Source organism: Argiope bruennichi, chromosome 10 (assembly GCF_947563725.1).
Source record: "Argiope bruennichi chromosome 10, qqArgBrue1.1, whole genome shotgun sequence".
Classification (NCBI taxonomy): Eukaryota; Metazoa; Arthropoda; class Arachnida; order Araneae; family Araneidae; genus Argiope; species Argiope bruennichi.
Genome location: NC_079160.1, coordinates 109327022 through 109344924, shown reverse-complemented (window position 1 = coordinate 109344924; position 17903 = coordinate 109327022). Strand labels below are relative to the sequence as shown.

General features: G+C 30.6%; 1 protein-coding gene across 2 annotated transcripts; it reads right to left on the bottom strand.

Moving 5' to 3' along the window:
* Positions 1-1757: 1757 nt before the first annotated feature.
* Positions 1758-17440, bottom strand: LOC129989439 (uncharacterized). Of its 2 annotated transcripts, XM_056097983.1 has the most exons (5): positions 17370-17440; positions 14951-15052; positions 7977-8102; positions 4560-4689; positions 1758-2012 (listed from the first exon to the last, which is right to left on the bottom strand). In XM_056097983.1, the coding sequence occupies exons 1-5, from the start codon at positions 17398-17400 to the stop codon at positions 1787-1789; spliced, it is 615 nt and encodes a 204-aa protein (XP_055953958.1). In that variant the 5' UTR covers positions 17401-17440; the 3' UTR covers positions 1758-1786. The 2 variants fall into 2 exon arrangements, 1 of the variants encoding a protein (XP_055953958.1); XR_008785772.1 differs by lacking the exons at positions 14951-15052; positions 17370-17440 and adding an exon at positions 14607-14629.
* Between the last annotated feature and the right edge of the window lie 463 nt (positions 17441-17903).

The window sequence follows — 17903 nt, the reverse complement described above, 5'->3', positions numbered from 1 at the left end:
ATTGCTTCTTTCAATATTGTTAGGTTGACCCTTTATTTGGCTTGGTTTCTCAGAAGCAACGTGATTTCATTGACTTTTAAGGGGGATCTACAACTCCAGATGTTTACATAGGAATTGTAAGAATGCCTTCATACATAGATTTTTGGATTATAATTAAGATAAAATTCTAAATGAAAAATTAATTCAATAATTAAAAAATTTCTAAAAATATGTGAATATATTATAAACACTGAAGAACCAGAAAAATTGGTATGGCAGGTCGTATGCAAAAAATGGAGGTGTTCAACCAATCCATGTAAGACGATGTGGTCGACAGAGCGTAATTAAGAGGATAGGTGTCTGAAGGAGGTTAGTGCATCGAATCTTGTTATTGTAATGGTGGGTTATCAATATTTAAGTGATTTTTCAACGGGGACTAATCGTCGGCGCACAGGAAATGGGGCACAGCATTTCAAGGGTATACTGCGAATGTCAGTCAAGACTTCAAATCTCCGACAGTGGTACGGCCGGAAAAAAGACCTTGATAGAACGAAATAATCGATGAATGAAAAAAAAATCGTTACAAGAGATAGACGTTCAACACTTCCTCATATTTCTGCGGATTTGAGTGCAGGCCCATCAACAAGCGTCAGCGCAATGTACTCTGACACGAGCGTTTGAAGCCATAGACATCTCGAGGCCATTGTTGACTAAGCGGCTCAAAGCTCTGAGCCCTGACTGGGTTCGCAAACACCGTCATTGGACTACTAATGATTGGAAAAACATTTTCTACTCTGAGGAATGACTTTTCCAACTGCACCGACTGAATGGAGAAAACACCGTGAATCCATGTTCCCTTATGCCCACAAGGAATTGTTCAATCTGGTGGAGGATTTATGATGGAATGGGGCGTGTGCAGTTGGCACGAAATGGGACCGTTGATATGTCTAGACTCTACCAGGACAAGTCAGCGGTACGTTAATATTCTGTCAAACAACTTGCATCCATTCATGCCATGTGTGCATTCCTGAGGACGTGGACAATTCCAATTGGATAAAGCACCACCCCACAGATCTACCGTAGCTACCAAGTGGCCTGAGAAACATTCTTATGAATTTCGTTCCCTCTTTTGGCCACCTAATTCCCTTGACATGAGCATTATCGAGCATATCTAGCGTTGAAGACTTCCCTGCAAGTATCATGATGTGAACTGTCTACAGAATATCTTCGCAAATTAGTTAAATCTATGCCATGCCGTTTGCTCCACTTCTGCGTGCTCGTGGGGAATCTACACAATATTAAATCGGTTTATTGTTATTGTGGCACCAGTGTATCTACTTAGTATGTTCAAAAAAGAAAAAAAAAGTACAACATTTCCTCATTTGCCAATTAAATTGTTATTGTAAACGAAATGATAAAATCCGTTTATAATTTGAAATAAAATGGATAAATTATATATTTATATGAAATAGTTTTATAATAGGATTAAAAGTTGCTAATTTGACGTCATATCTGTCATGATATTGTTAATAGTAATATTTTTCTAGTTTAGTATCATATTTCATCTCGTACATTGTGCTTCAAGAAATAATTCCATTTATAAGGAAGCAAATTAGTTAAAATTAACCTATTACTACAAATATCAGTATATCAAAATATCATTGAAAACACACAAGTGTGCAAAATTTCAAAATTGAACATCAAATTGATTGGAAGTTCTTACTGAACAAAATAAAATAATCCAAGAAGACCAAAAAACTCTACTTCCTTCTAAAGTATTTATTTTGTCTCTATTTGGTACAATTCTTCAAGGAAGTGTTAATATGGCTACAGTGGATTCTATGATCCTCGGGAGTCCCAAAATGACCAACTCGTGCAAGTTGTCTTCTGCAGGTAGGATAACCTCGTTACAGAGGAGCTTGTTCAATTTAATCACACTCTCGAACACAGATTTATAAAAATAGTCTGACTGGTGTTCTCCACAAAAGTCTTTGGTATTTCCTTCTAGACATGAACCGAACCAGTCCACTTTTCTGAAAAGAAAAAGCAATATGCAGTTTTGAAAACATGAATGTATGTCTATAATAACTATTAAAAACAAATGAACACCATTATTTAGTCATTTATATTCTTAAGTTTATTCACTCTATAATTTTATCAGAATCCCGATGCATTCTTTACTTTTAAAATACTGAAGTATTTCGATTATATAATGCAAAGATTCAGTTGCGTTCCGTTTGCTTTTATTTATCTCAATTCCCAAATTTTCTACTTGCTATTAATCATCCATTCTTATCAAGGAAAAAAATATGCTGAAAATTGAAGAAAACAACATGTTTTTTTATCTCTAAGAACGCTAATTTTAAACACTGATGAAGAAAAACGTACAAATATTTAATCTTCCTTTAAAAATGCAGTGATCTACATTAAAATTTCACATTTTTGCTAACATCATTCATTTGAAAAACATTCCATGAGCCCAATATCATATAGTTTTTTTTCTTTTGTTTTGAAAGTAAAAATTTTCTACGGGTAATTATATCTCCATTCTTATAAAAGGAAAGACAATTCCTGGAAAGCAAAAATAAAGCATCATTTTCCTCTCTAGAAAAGTTAATTTAAAGGGTGATGAAAAAAAATATAATACTATTATTTAACTTTTGTTTAAAGGATGCAATGTATCTCATTAAAATTTTGAATTTATTTGACAATCAACACCCTGTTTAAAAATATTCCATGGACTCAGTACAATGTTAAATATTGTAGTTAATACTCACAGACGAACAATATGTCAGACACCAGCTACTGATTTTTTTTTTTGAAAATCTGCACTTATAAACACATAAATAAAATGAAATGAAAAGTCGATTATTAGTATTCACGGTATACAGCAAATGTACGATTTTTTCATTTTTACCGTAACTGCTTATTTTTAAAATTAATTTAATGTTCATAAAACTAAGTATTAATATTAAGTATTTTATATTAAAAAGAACCTTTAAAACTACTAATTTTAAATGAATTTGCATTAATAGAATTAAATTAACCAAAATTATCTAAAGCAGAATTTATAATCTTTATAATCTATGTATAATATTTTGTGCCTGTTCCTTGAAGATACTATACCAGCATTATACTGTAAAAACTAATTTCTTTCAGGGAATAATTCCACATTCAACAATCTACTTACAACCCAAGTGTGGGAAGACAGATTACTATCTACTGCGTCCACACGGGTAGAAGGCAATTTACACTTTAACGCAGTCAGAATACCATTCAAAGCTAAATGAATATAACAACCACAATTCAGCGTAAGGCAGTACAAAATAAAAACAATAAATTATTTTTTGACAAAAACCCACAAAAAATTTATAGAAAATTGTAAATAATAATGAAATGCTAGTAGGATGACTGAACTTTCAGGAAGTGAGCGTTTTGACAATTAAAGCAAAATTCATCTAATAGTTAATACTCCGCAAGAAAGAAAGTTTTGATTACACTTTAAGTAGAGGGATAACTTGGCGTATGAAAACGATATTAATACTTTTCTAAATCTACGACCTTATGTGATTTTATAATTTATCAGTATTTCAAAACTTCTCTCGTAACTAAAATAAGTTTTTCTTTTCTAAAGTTTTTATATCATGCACATAATTCCAGGTAAAAAAAAAATTATTTTCTTGCTCACTTCTGTGCTATTTTTCTAAAAGATGCTACGCAAAAAAAAAAAAAAAAAAAAAAAAAAATCAGGAAACAATTTTTTGACTAATCATACATTTATACATATCGAGCCGCTCCTTATTTTTATACAATTTCTGATAAGCAATTCCATATCACGGTTACGAATATTTCTTAAAGACAATTAAAATTATTTTCTTCATAACTTACTAATTTCACAAGAAACTCGGTGAGTTTCCGTGTGATCATTAAAGTATATTTGCCCTGCTTATCCTCACGAACTACTGATCGCTCAAACTCCACATGAAAGTCTACTTTTCTTGATTGCCAAGCAAATAAGAAATATTTTCTGTATAACTTTCAAAACAATGGGAATACTCTGCCATTTGGGGTTAGAAAGGGAAACTAATCCCGACATTGTGGGAATTTTCGAAATTTTGAAAATATTTTTTTATCTATTTTCCTCCAAAAATTTTATTATTTCCCAAAATATCAAATAGCTTCATCAAATATTTTATCATTTGATTTTCTTCCATCCGTGAAAACTAATGATGAAGGATTCTAATAATTATGAGAACTGTCTCCATTTGAAAGGTTCATGTACAATACTGTGTACATGAACGGAAAATAAGTAAAACAGTTAAAATAATACGACTTTGATGTCACGCAGTTTGGCAGAATCATGCATAGGAAGATATATCGGAGCGATTTATCAGAAAATAAATATAAACTGTATTTTCAGCGAACCAACTGACTGCCAGACACGCATAGTATTCAATTGAAAGCAATTTTAGGAACAATATACTGTTTTTTTCATGGCGATACAATAGAGTACTTTTTGCGTAAGTTTGTGACGTTTATTTCAGGTCACAATTTATAGTAGAATTATGTCTATTTTTTACTTGCAAGCCTCTTTCAACCCTCTCAAGATTTCTTGAAGAGTTTTTCTGTCCATCATGATCTCCTGGTACTGTTTATGGCAGTTTGATTCATTCACAGAGTATCCTAAACAGTTTCTAAATGATTCATAATCTGAAAGACAAAGATTTAATTTAAAAGAGATTTTACTGTCTAAACAACAAAACATGAAAGAAGGATACCATTTCATTCCTAATTCTTTAGACTTGCTATTATTTTGCTCTTAATTTTACTAATAATTACAAACACAAAAATGTATTCAATATCAGCGCAACAAGCATTGTTATAAATTAAGCACATAAAATAATGAGGTATATTACTGTGAAATGCCCTCAATACATATATTTTCTTAAATATTTAAGAATGAGAAAATCTCATAAACGGAAACTTGCATAGAGAGCAATGGCATTGCATAAAAAGAATAGAAAAATTGCACGAAAAGCACAATCACCAATGACAGGTATTTTTTATTCAGTCTCAATGCATTGCACAGAAATATAATGGGCATTATTAAATATATATTTTTTGAGTTTCAAAATGCTGTAGGATTCAATTTTATGCAATAATATAATAAAAAGATATGGACGAAGAATTTTAATAATTTTTTCAATACAAATTTAATAAAACCTTTAAAATACCCTTTTTAAGTCTGTATCTATTATCTTAGAAATAACTACAGTTTAATTTCTGTAGTTGTATATTCAAAGGAATGTCTACATATTATTATTTATCGCACTATACAGCTTCCAAATATTATAGTTACAAATCTATAATGTTGCTCCTCAACAAGATAAGTTCAATCACTGGAAATACATTTTTACAGTGAGTTCTATTGGATGCTGATTGGATGTCGAATCAGTGATCCCTAGACTTGGCGACAAACTTCGTGAGTAACTTGGCGACTCTGGTGACAAAATAGATAATACTGGAAACTTTCAGAATTTTAGCGATTGAGTCAATAGGAAGCGAGATATTCCTGATTGTTCCAGAACCTTCTCTGCCGGCCTCCAGGAACTATAAAAGATCGGCTGTCTCAATCCGGGGTCAGTAGTATGTTGAGCCGTAGAGGAGATAGCGAAGCAACGGCGGAATAGTTGAATCAATGCTGCGAAGCACAAGCGTAGAGTGGAGCTCAAGTGATTACTGAATTGAGGTGTGTGCCGAGTTCAGGTGTTTATTGTAGAAGCAGCATCGAGTCATGAGAGGAGTAGTCAGTCGTGTAGTAATGAATCGGCAGTTGGATGTATCTAAAACGAAGAGACAGTGGAGAATTGCAGGCGTCTGAAGAAACCATAGAGTTTGGCTACGAAGATTCCCTCCTTCTGTGGAATTCTGTCTGGACACTTTGTGTGCTGTGGTCGTTATTACTACTGATTGCCGATTGGGGTACAGTTTGTTGTAGTGTGCCGCTATATGTTCCTGTGTTCGTATCGGCGTATTCTTGTCTTTGTGTTTAATAAACTTCGTAGTTCGTTACTAAAGAACTGTTTATTTCATCAACCAACAAATCAGAAAAAAACTCCGTAACAGTATTCAACCTATAACTATTATAATATTAAAACAATAGTTAATAATAAAACGATCAATGGATGGAGACAATTTTAATATATATATATTAAATGCCGTAAAGCACGAATGTTTTATCTTCATGGTGCCCCTAAAACTAGTGCCAGGCGCATGTATATCCCTCTTGTTCATCAATTGTTACACTGTCGCTATGCTGAGCATCTTTATGAATAATACTTTTATTTCGGATAAGAAAAATAATACAACTCATTAACAATGACAGAGAAGATCGTTAGGAAACTAAGTAAGGTTAAAACGATTACAATAATCAATAATACACAAGGATAGTTGGAACTTTAAAAGAGCTACTCTCGCCCTTCCATAGCATCCAGGATGTATTTGAAATATCATGCCGTCATGAGAGTAAATCTCACAAAATGCTCATCATTAATTTGCATGCATTTCCATCCACGTAGTTAACTCAATCTATTGTTATGCCCACTAGAGAAGAGAGAATGTGCTTACATACATGGTAATTTCCTATCCTCATATATGAAGTCCCCACCAATTAGAGATCAGATAAGGAAAAAGTAAGCATCTAATGCAGCAAGAAATGAGAAATGTGCTAAAAATAATTCCATGTTCGAGTAATAATTGAATCCAGAATAAATACAATGCTTCTTGTGAGTTGGCGCGTAACATTTTGTGTTATTGCGTTGTATTGGATTTACATTTGATGAGGCCCTAAACCATTTGAGAAATGTGACTCATCATTAGTATATTTAGAGTAAATAACACTTGCACACTTGAACTATTTTTTTGTGTATTTCAAGAAATTTTTGCAGAAGCATACGTCTTCGTGCATTTGGCTTTTATGAGATAATGCGGAAAATCTATTGTATTTTAATTGAAGGCTAAATACAATAAATTTCCGATGTTACAGTAAAAACTAATTTTATGATATTCCAATTGATTTAATTTTGTATATTTATTATACAAAGGATGCTTATAAATGTTAAGTGTGTAGCTGGAATCTATGTTAGAAACAGAAACAAAACAGATTTGTTGAATCCATTTAAATTCATATTTAACTGAAAATAAGCTCAGATTTTATTCTTCATTTTTAATTATGCCGTTAATTATACGTTTACCATCCACGGAGGTAACTCAATCTATTATTATGCCCACAAGAGAGGAGAGGAAGCTTACTTTCATGGTAACTTCCCATCCTCATATATGAAGTCCCCACCAATTAGAGGACAAATAGGGATAAATTAAGCATCCAATGCAGCAAGAAATGAGAAACACGCTAAAAATAACTGCATGTTCGAGTAATAATTGAATCGAGAAGAAATAAAATGCTTCTCGTGAGATGGCCCGTAACATTTTGTGTCATTGCGCTGTATTGGATTTACATTTGATGAGGTCCTAAACCATTTGAGAAATGTGACTCATCATTAGTATATTTAGAGTAAATAACACTTGAACTATTTTTTTGTGTATTTCAAGAAGTTTTTGCAGAAGATGTGTCTTCGTGGCTTTGGCTTTGATTAGATAACGCTGAAAATATATTGTATTTTAATTGAAGGCTAAAAAACCAATTTTACAGTAAAAACTAATTTTATGACATTCCAATTAATTTAGTTGTGTATATTTACGATACAAAGTATGTTTATAAATGTTAAGTATTTATCTGAAATCTATGTTAGAAACAGAAACAAAACGTATCTGTGGAATCCATTTAAATTCATATTTAACTGAAAATAAGCTCAGATTTTATTCTGTATTTTTAACTATGCATGAATGAAATAAATAATTAAATTATATAAAATCAGATATTTCAAAATATCAACAATTATAAGTGATTCATGTGAATTATTATGAATTTTACATACAACTGTCTGCTTTCGTGCAGGCGTAATCCAGAATAAGTTCATATCTAGAGGCTTCAGCTACGAATCCTATCCTACAATCTAGAGCTGCAGAGTGAAGACACTTGCCCTGAGCTATCAGATTATCACCTTTAAAGAAAAAAAGAAAAGAAAACACAACTATAGCAGATTTACAAGCAACTAAATGCAATACATGGCTAAATAAAGAAAAGACAATAATTCTGCTCATAGAATGTTTTAACTGCAATTCATTTATGGCTTAATTCTCACACATTTCAGCTGTCCATCTTGTAGGATGGTAGAAAATAACTTCAGTGCATAAATTGATGGTTTGCTGAAGAATTTCGTTTTAAATAGGGCCCTACCATTACTTGTCATAGCAGTAATTGTTTAAAGACTTGAAATGCAAGAATTGCATAGAAAAACCTTAGGATTATGCAGTGGAAATTTGAGAATTTTTAATCGATGTTTAGCTACCTATTCGTGGATATTTTTTACACTGTTTCATTTCAGCATCCCTTTTAAGAGCTTAGCTCTGGGTTTGAATTTTGTGACTTATTTAAGTCTTAACAACCTGTTGCAGAATTGTTGAGTATTAATGTTAATCAATGAGTGAAGAGCCTTTATTGTCGAAAATGAAACTCAACATCTTTTTTCTATCTTTAGTGGAAGCTTAAGTTTCAAGAGGAGTTAAAAGCAATGATGTTGTCTCTCTACATCCAGCCGTTTGGAAATAGCTTTGAAATGATGGTTCGAAATTGGCGAAGTTGGCTTACTCCACAAACTTGGCAAAATATTTTTACCTTCTTCTGTATATGACTTCAGTTAAAATAAACAAATACATATCCGTCGTCATCTGCTTTTCTGATAGATATTTGGATATCAATGTGAGAAGATTTTACACAACTGAGATTTACGGAAACGATAGGGAAGGGTTTCTTATAGTCAGTGTCACAACAGTTTTACCTGTGAGGATTCGATCAATCTGATCAATAAGAATGCCCATACTCGCACACATGTAAAGTGAATGGCAGAAAGCTATGTGTAATTTGATGACTTTTGTGACCAGTATTCAAGTGTCCCGTCGAGTTTCTGAACCATATTCAGGTTATAATACTGATACCACTTGAATATGACGCATTGTAGGGCATACTATTTTCTATACAATAGTTTTATTCAATGATAAATTTCTAAAGTAAACTCGTATTCTGCTCGAAGAAAATTGAAAACCATTTTGTATGCTGCTTTGGATTAATTCTGGAACAAGTAATTCGAATCTGAACATCAGAAGTTATTTTGTCATTCTATTTTGGAAACTTTGGTTGACAACACTATCAGACTCCAGCGATGAATTTTTATTGTAAAGTTTACAGAAGAACTCTCTTCTTACTAGCATCACTGGCTCTCTTTAATTCCTTTTCATGTTGTCTTCTGTAATAATCTGCAGTTTTATCGGCAGCTGTTTTATGGCAGCTGTTCATGATGTTTACGCATGCATATCCTAATCTGTATAACCACTATATCATGAGGTCAGCATGGAACAAGTGTTATAGAGTAATTGTAATGGTTCTGGAGCATGTGATTTGGATCTGAATGTCGCCATCTATTCTGCCAGTCTAATTTGGAACCTTCTATTGACAATATTGTCAAACTTGAACGATAGGTATTTATTGGAAAGGTTGAAGAAGAATTCACTCGTACTTACAGCTCTGATTGTTTCTTATTTTTTTTACATTTTCGAGTTGCATTCTTCTGGTAATAGGGTCTGCTGTATTATCAGCAGATCTTGCAGATGCATGCATATCGTAGTCTATATGGCCTCCATATAGAGAAACTAGCATTAAATAGGTGTTATAATATCGTTTTATTTGTAAATGAATACTTTAGTTATTATCAAGTAGCGTCTCATTGGTCGTATGGGAATCTGATCACAGACTTGATGCCATTAAATTTAGCATTTTGGACAAAAATTCCAAATTTAATAACTGATAAATTTAAATAAAACAATTAAATAGTCTATATTTTTTCGTTAGCTTACTAGATTTTACCACAACAAAGATATTAAAACCTACTAATTAGTTTTCCTATCAGCAATATTAATTGTATCAATAATAGTTGATGGATATGTTGGATTTTAATTACTAAGATATCAAAAATGTTTGCAAGGTAAGTTGTATAATTTTGGTTATTAAAACTTTAATAAATTAATTTTTGGCTTTTGGTACGCACAGTAAACCAGCAGTAGTGGTTTCTACAAAATGTTCGTACATACTTTCTAATATTTATTACTATTATCATTAGCGAATTATAATTACGGGATATCTTCAGCGTTTAATTGTTGCGATACAGTTAGAATTAGGGATTGCAATACCGGTATACCGGGATACCGAATACCGGTATTTTGAACCATTTTACAATTTTGAAATACCGGTATTTACAATTTTGAAATACCGGTATTTACAAGTTTAAATACCGGTTTTTCGGTATTTAATTGCTTAATTAATTGCTTAAATCTAAATTAGCGAAACATTGATTATCCCTGAAAGAAGATATTGTATCCATAAAGACTAATGGAACAACAATTATGAAAAAAGTTGGAAAGTTGATTGATGCAAATCAGCAATTGTGCTATGCTCATGGAATTCAATTAGGAGTAATAGATGTATTGTACCAAAAGAATAAAGAACGGAAGAATTCAAATACTGTGGATATAGAAACTTTGGATTCCGACATTGAATAAGTGTGAGAGTGATATTGACAATGAAGATAATGACAATGTAATTGTTGAAGAAGATATTGCTAATGAGGATGAAATATTAACCGATCAAGAATTGCTTCCTATAATTTATAAAGTTCGAAAAATTGTTAAGATATTTAAACGTTCCCCTATAAATAATGACATATTACTAAAATATATACTAACTGAAAATAAAACAGAATATATGTTAATAATAGATTCTAAGACACGTTGGAACAGTTTACTCCTAATGATGGAACGATTTTTGAAATTTAGAAATCCAATCCAAAAAGCGATAATCGACTTAAACCTGTAAATTAATTTTTCAGATAGTGAATTCGACTTAATATGCAGAACTATATCAGCTCTACTTCCAACAAAACTGACTATAGAGGCATTATGTCGGAAAGATTTTAATTTATTAACAGCAAATGCAACAATAAATTTCATGTTGAAGTCATGAAAGAACAGCACACATCACTATCTGAAGAATTATATGTTACATTGAAAAATCGCACAGAAGAAAGGCATACCGAAATAGAATATGTCTTATGGTATTTACATAATAATAATGATTTTAAAAATAAAAATGAAAAAGAAGAAAAGAAAATAATCATTTCAAATCTGATTAAGTTTATAATAAATTTTCTTAAAATTTTTTACCCATAAACCTATCCACATTCAGAAGAATTCGATTCAGTTATCGAAGATTATAATGACACTAATGTCGATAGTGAAAAGGAATTGTCTCTTGAACAAAAATTCGAATTAGCAATAAATAAAAAAATCAAAGAACCAAAATACAATACAGAAATCAGCTATATCCAAAACCATCCGACGAGAAATTGATTTATTTGAAGATGAGGGATTTATTGGTAAATACATGGAAAAAATATATCGCGCATTGCTAACAGTATCACCAACTACCGTAGATGCCGAAAGAGCGTTTTCGGCAGCTGGTAATTTTCTCACAAAATTACTTTTCACGTTTAAAGACAGTACAATTGATGCATTATGTTTTTTAAGATCACATTTCAAAAATTTGTAATAGTACCACAGACTAAATAGTGATATTTACACTTTTTTTGTGATTTAAATAAATAAGTTGTTCCTTTACTTTTTTGTGATTCTTTATATACTGTTCTAATTTATAAGTTACATATTATTTTTTGCGATATTTACACTCCCTTATAAAACCGGCAAATGAAACAAAGAAACACCTGTGTTTTCTTTCTTTTTCTAAAATTTCTAATACCGGTATTAAAACCGGTATCCCGGTATTAAGATCTAAAAAATACCGAATACCGGTATTGAAATTTTGGTCCGGTATTGCAATCCCTAGTTAGAATACAGGTACCAGAAAACCGAATTGGTATTTTGGAAGTTTTTTCACTACCAATTGAAACTAAAATTTGACACAGAACTACAAGTCTAGTCACAAAATGACACACCAAATGTCATATATTTAAATCAAACCGTCTGTGAGTTTTCGCGTTTCAATATTTGCAGATGCAGGCGATCAATATTTTAAGAGATTTCATTCCAAATTTAATATACATTTATACATAATATCTTAAATCATCTAGATCTTTTCATTTTGTGGTCATTGGGTTAACTTATATTCGGACAGCTGAACAGACAAATTTCCCCTGAAAGAATTTCGTTCAAAACTTGGTACAAATCTACCCATTTTATGTAAACATACACCAAATTTCATACGTCTAGCTTTACATTTTAAGTTTCCATCTTCACAAACAGATACATATAATGCCAAAATGTGTTTTTCGAATTCAAAGACATCTGAAACTTGGAGATTTGCAAACATCGCAATACGGTTACGGTACTTTTTCTTTATATACTTCATATGCAAAATGAAAAAAAATCATTATGAGACGAGTAATGACCCGGTAAGTCTAAGGTAAGGTTTCTTAAAGAAAAAGTTTCTTGGGGCTGAAAACAACAAAACACTATCCATAAATAATGAGTGGCATATTTTACAGCATACTGACTAGACCTGAGCGGGGTTGTCCTTGACATGATGAATGCCAGCGAAATGAATACCTTAACAAGTCATATTCTATCATTTTGTATTTTTTTTTCAATATTTTTTGTACGATCTTCTATCATATATACTTTGGTCAGTCAAATTAGTTGCACTCTTTCACAAAAAGTTTCAATGAAAGTCTATTTAGATAGAACTTTTTGGAAACAATTCAGATATTTTCTGTATCGCCCTACCTAGCGGCTCAAAAGCAGCAATTTGAAGTTATCTAATAATCAATCGTAAACATGCATCGACAGCTGCAAGTGACTCCAAAATGGAAATGCGTGCAATGGTGTATGAAAAGGTATAAATACATTTCAATCTAGCGGTAGTAATTAAGTGCATGGTGAAAATGCAATGTCACGCCAAGTTATATCAATGATACAACACATTTGAGAATTGACGTATAAATATTGACGACGTTGAATGGAGTGAAAACCATCAACCGTGATAAATTCTGACATCAATGCCCGTGTGGATGATTTTGGTCGGGAATTCTTTGTGGAAGGTATTGCAAAAGTTATACCTTCTATAAAAGTTTATCTCAAATAACAGAAAACATTAAACGCGATTGTTATCTATGATTAACATGTTACTGGAGACATCAATTTCCCTACATGATAAGATATATGGAGTCAAAATGACTCCATTGCTATTTGTCTTTTGTAAACCGAGTTGGAATTTATTTTGGAAACATAAAACATTCTAGAAATCATGTAGTTAACAAAAATATAAATATTAAAAATGTTAAATCTTATAATATTAAAAGTTGTAAAAATGTTATAAGAAAAACCTACACAATCTTTTAATGAGTATTTATTTCATTTTAATATTACGGAATTGTTATCTATGATTAACACATAACTGGAGACATCAATTTCCATACATGGTAAGAGACATGGAGTCTAAAATGACTCCATTGTTATTTGCCTCTTGTAAGCAAAGTTGGAATTTATTTTGCAAGCACAATACATTCTAGAAATCATGTAGTTAACAAAAATATTAATATTAAAAATGTTAAATCTTATAATATTAAAAGTTGTAAAAATGTTATAAGAAAAACCTAAACAATCTTTTAATGAGTATTTATTTCATTTTAATATTACGGAATTGTTATCTATGATTAACACATAACTGGAGACATCAATTTCCATGCATGGTAAGAGACATGGAGTCTAAAGTGACTCCATTGTTATTTGCCTCTTGTAAGCAAAGTTGGAATTTATTTTGCAAGCACAATACATTCTAGAAATCATGTAGTTAACAAAAATATAAATATTAAAAATGTTAAATCTTATAATATTAAAAGTTGGAAAAGTTTTATAAGAAAAACCTAAACAATCTTTTAATGAGTATTTATTTCGTTTTAATATTACGGAATTGTTATCTATGATTAACCCATAACTGGAGACATCAATTTCCATACATGGTAAGAGACATGGAGTCTAAAATGACTCCATTGTTATTTGCCTCTTGTAAGCAAAGTTGGAATTTATTTTGCAAGCACAATACATTCTAGAAATCATGTAGTTAACAAAAATATAAATATTAAAAATGTTAAATCTTATAATATTAAAAGTTGGAAAAGTGTTATAAGAAAAACATAAACAATCTTTTGATGAGTATTTACTTCATTTAGATATAACGGAATTACACTAATGTTAATAATTGTCAGAATTTAACAAACAAAAATGTAGAATACAATATTTTAAAACATTATTTTAAGCATATATTTTTTTATTCTTGTTTGCATTATTAAAATTAAAAGTAGTTTCAGAGACATGAAGTCAATAAAACTATAAATAACAAAAAAAAAAAAAACTTTAAAAAAGAATAACTCAGTTATACACACGTGTTCATACTTCGACTTTTGCCAACATACTGCTGAAAGAACAACTTGAAGGTACTGAGGAGATGATTGTATTCAAGGACAAAATATCACGTGATAAGCAGAGCTAATGAACAACGCAGAGTCCTTTTGACTCCCGTCTCCATTTACGGATTAAATTGCGTTATAAATTATTTTTAACAAACGTTATTACAACTGGACAGAAATAATTTTTAACAAATGGAATATTATATTCTTTTTTATAACATCACAAAATAAATCCATATGATTTGTGTTTAAATTGTGATTACTCCTGTTGTCAAAATTGTTCATATTTCTTTAATATAATTAATAGAACTTGTACTTACATGAGTTATATACTTTATTAATATCGTCGATAGAGTTTGAAACACAGCTTGCAAATTGCTTACTGAAGCAAGTGTCTTCGCACCATGCTGATCCAAACAAAACTGGAAAGCAAGAACTTTTTATTAATAAGACCTATTAAACATCGATAAATCTTGGATTAAATGTAGTACCTTTAATAATCACAGGGAAAGATTACAAAATTTAGAATAACTAAACATTTTTTAATGTATATACTGTGTTATACTGGGATAAAGAAGTAATAATTAAATTCCAAAAGAATTTTTTGTAGTTTATTTGGCTTTCATACAACGAAATTATTACTTTAAAATAAAAATAAAAATATTTATCGATTTAATAAAGAAATATCGTTATCGATATCGGTATCAATTTAATAAAGAAATTGAATTATTAGATCCCTAAAAAGCACCAATTTTTTGAAAAGCACAATTTAAGTAAAAGTATTTTTTTTTGCTTCTAAAATTAACATCAGTAATTTGTAGGTAAACAACTGTCTTCTCTGCAGAAAAAGTTACATATTTGCATTTATAATTACGCATTCCTTGCAAAACGCAAGGAATATCTTTACTAATAATAAGTATGAATGTGCATGCATGTGTGTATATAAAGACACACAATTTGGAATACGCATACTTTTGAAATTAGGATTGGGAATTTCCAAGCGATTTTATAATTTTAATGAGAATTTCAATTAATTAAAAATAAAGCACAATTTTGGGGCTTGCCTATTTTAATTTTCGAAAATATCACGGTACGAAGATAAATTTCTCACATTCTGAAAATCCAAAGATTTTCTTTTTAAAGGATAACAATTAAAAGTGATCGCGTGCGGGTCACCAATATGGCTGATTGGTACGAGTGGGGATCGAACCTGTGACGCTAGCGTCCGTAGCTACGTAACATAACCACTAGACAAAAGTGATCGCCTCTGTCCAGAGCCTGTTAACTCGCTTATGAAGCTAGCGCCACAAATCATCCTGTAAAATTATCTTTCTAAATGCTGGCAATTTTTAAAAAACTTTTTTTTGCATAATTTTAACAATTAAAAGTGATCGCGTCCGGGTCACCAATGTGGCTGATTGGTACGAGTGGGGATCGAACCTGTGACGCTAGCGTCCGTAGCTACGTAACATAACCACTAGACAAAAGTGATCGCCTCTGTCCAGAGCCTGTTAACTCGCTTATGAAGCTAGCGCCACAAATCATCCTGTAAAATTATCTTTCTAAATGCTGGCAATTTTTTAAAAACTTTTTTTTGCATAATTTTAACACTAGATTTTATTGAAGATTAAATTACTTAAATTACTATCTAGCGTTAAGCTAGATAGAGCTGAAATTAATATCATTTTCATTACTCTGTGAAGCATTTAACCGTTTGATCTTCTTCCATTGTTAAGTGTAAAGTAGAAAGATTATTTTTAATATCTGTATATTTTACATGAGAAATAATGTTAACTTACAATATCATATAAGTTAGGATACACAATGAAAAAAAAAAGGAATAAAGATATTGATATTACATTGCTTTTATATTTGTCACAATTTGGTGCTTAGAAATATTTTTTGGATAAACACGACCATTACATTTTCTATAACTGATTTAATTGAAAGTAAACATAACACTCAACTCGCTGGTCGCCAAAGGCTTATAGCCTGGAATCTGATTGGAAATATCTGCATAACTACACTCTTTCCATAACTGCAATATTCTCTGTCAGGTATTTTATCAAAAAAGGTATTCCATCATCTGTAGTTACACTGTTGTAATATAATTTGATAATCTTGCTGTCCGAATATTCACTGAAATTGAATTTACTCTACTGTCTATGTGTATTTGAAAATACCAGGTACGTATTTATACTTCATAAATAACGAAACTGAATTTTTCATCTTTTTATTCATCTAATGTATTCGAATTGAAAAAAATGTATTATTGCTTAACCTTTTAAAGGGCCATTTTTTTCTAGTCATATTATGTTAAAATATTTTTACTCTTGAAATTAAAATAAGATAAGGGATTCATTTAGCTTATTAGATAAATTTAATTTAATTGATTAATTAATTTGGTTAATTAATAATTAAGTAAAAAATCAAGACACATCATTTTTTGTGAGATAAAGAACTGAAGCATCTAAGTTTCTATCTTTCTTAAAAAAGTTTGTCAGAACTTATGCCAACCTACATAATTTCATACAAAGATTGATAAATTTGGTGGGAAGCACACTTTCCACAGCCCTAGAAAGGGTTAAATAAAAATGATAATAAGAAATTTTTAACTTCATTAAAAAGATTAAAGAAGAATTATTCATATTAAAATATGTTTAGATATTAAAAATATATATAAATAAAATACATTACAATGCAACCAAATGATTCGAAGTTTTAATAAATGATTATTACCTCCAAATGTGAATAATAATAGGACGTTCATTTTTTTACCAGTTAATGTGACGACAAATTTCCGAATTGAAATCAAACAGCATAAACTGATTTCTGCGTATGAACTCATTTATATATAAATTTATTCATTTTATGTTATCAGTATGGGTGTAATGCCATATGTCTCTCAATCTTTTAATTACTGCAAACGATTTTATTTTCAAATTTCTGCAGATATTTTTACTATCCTTTTATCCACATTTGCTATTTCATCTGAAATGTCCTTGATGGATTGATTTAATCAATATATTGATAGGAATACTCTGAATTGCGCATGATTTATTGATTTGATTAATAAGCCATTTCGATTCTTTGCATTTATTCAGAATTTTTTTCCTAAATAAATAAGCTTACCATTTTCTGACTATTAGAAATGTATCATAACATACATGCAATTCTTTCAAAATGTTCTCATTTTTTTTTTTATCGCAAAGACTCTCTCGTGGATCTATTTTAAGCGGTCATACTTATGATTTTTGATTTACCTTATATTTT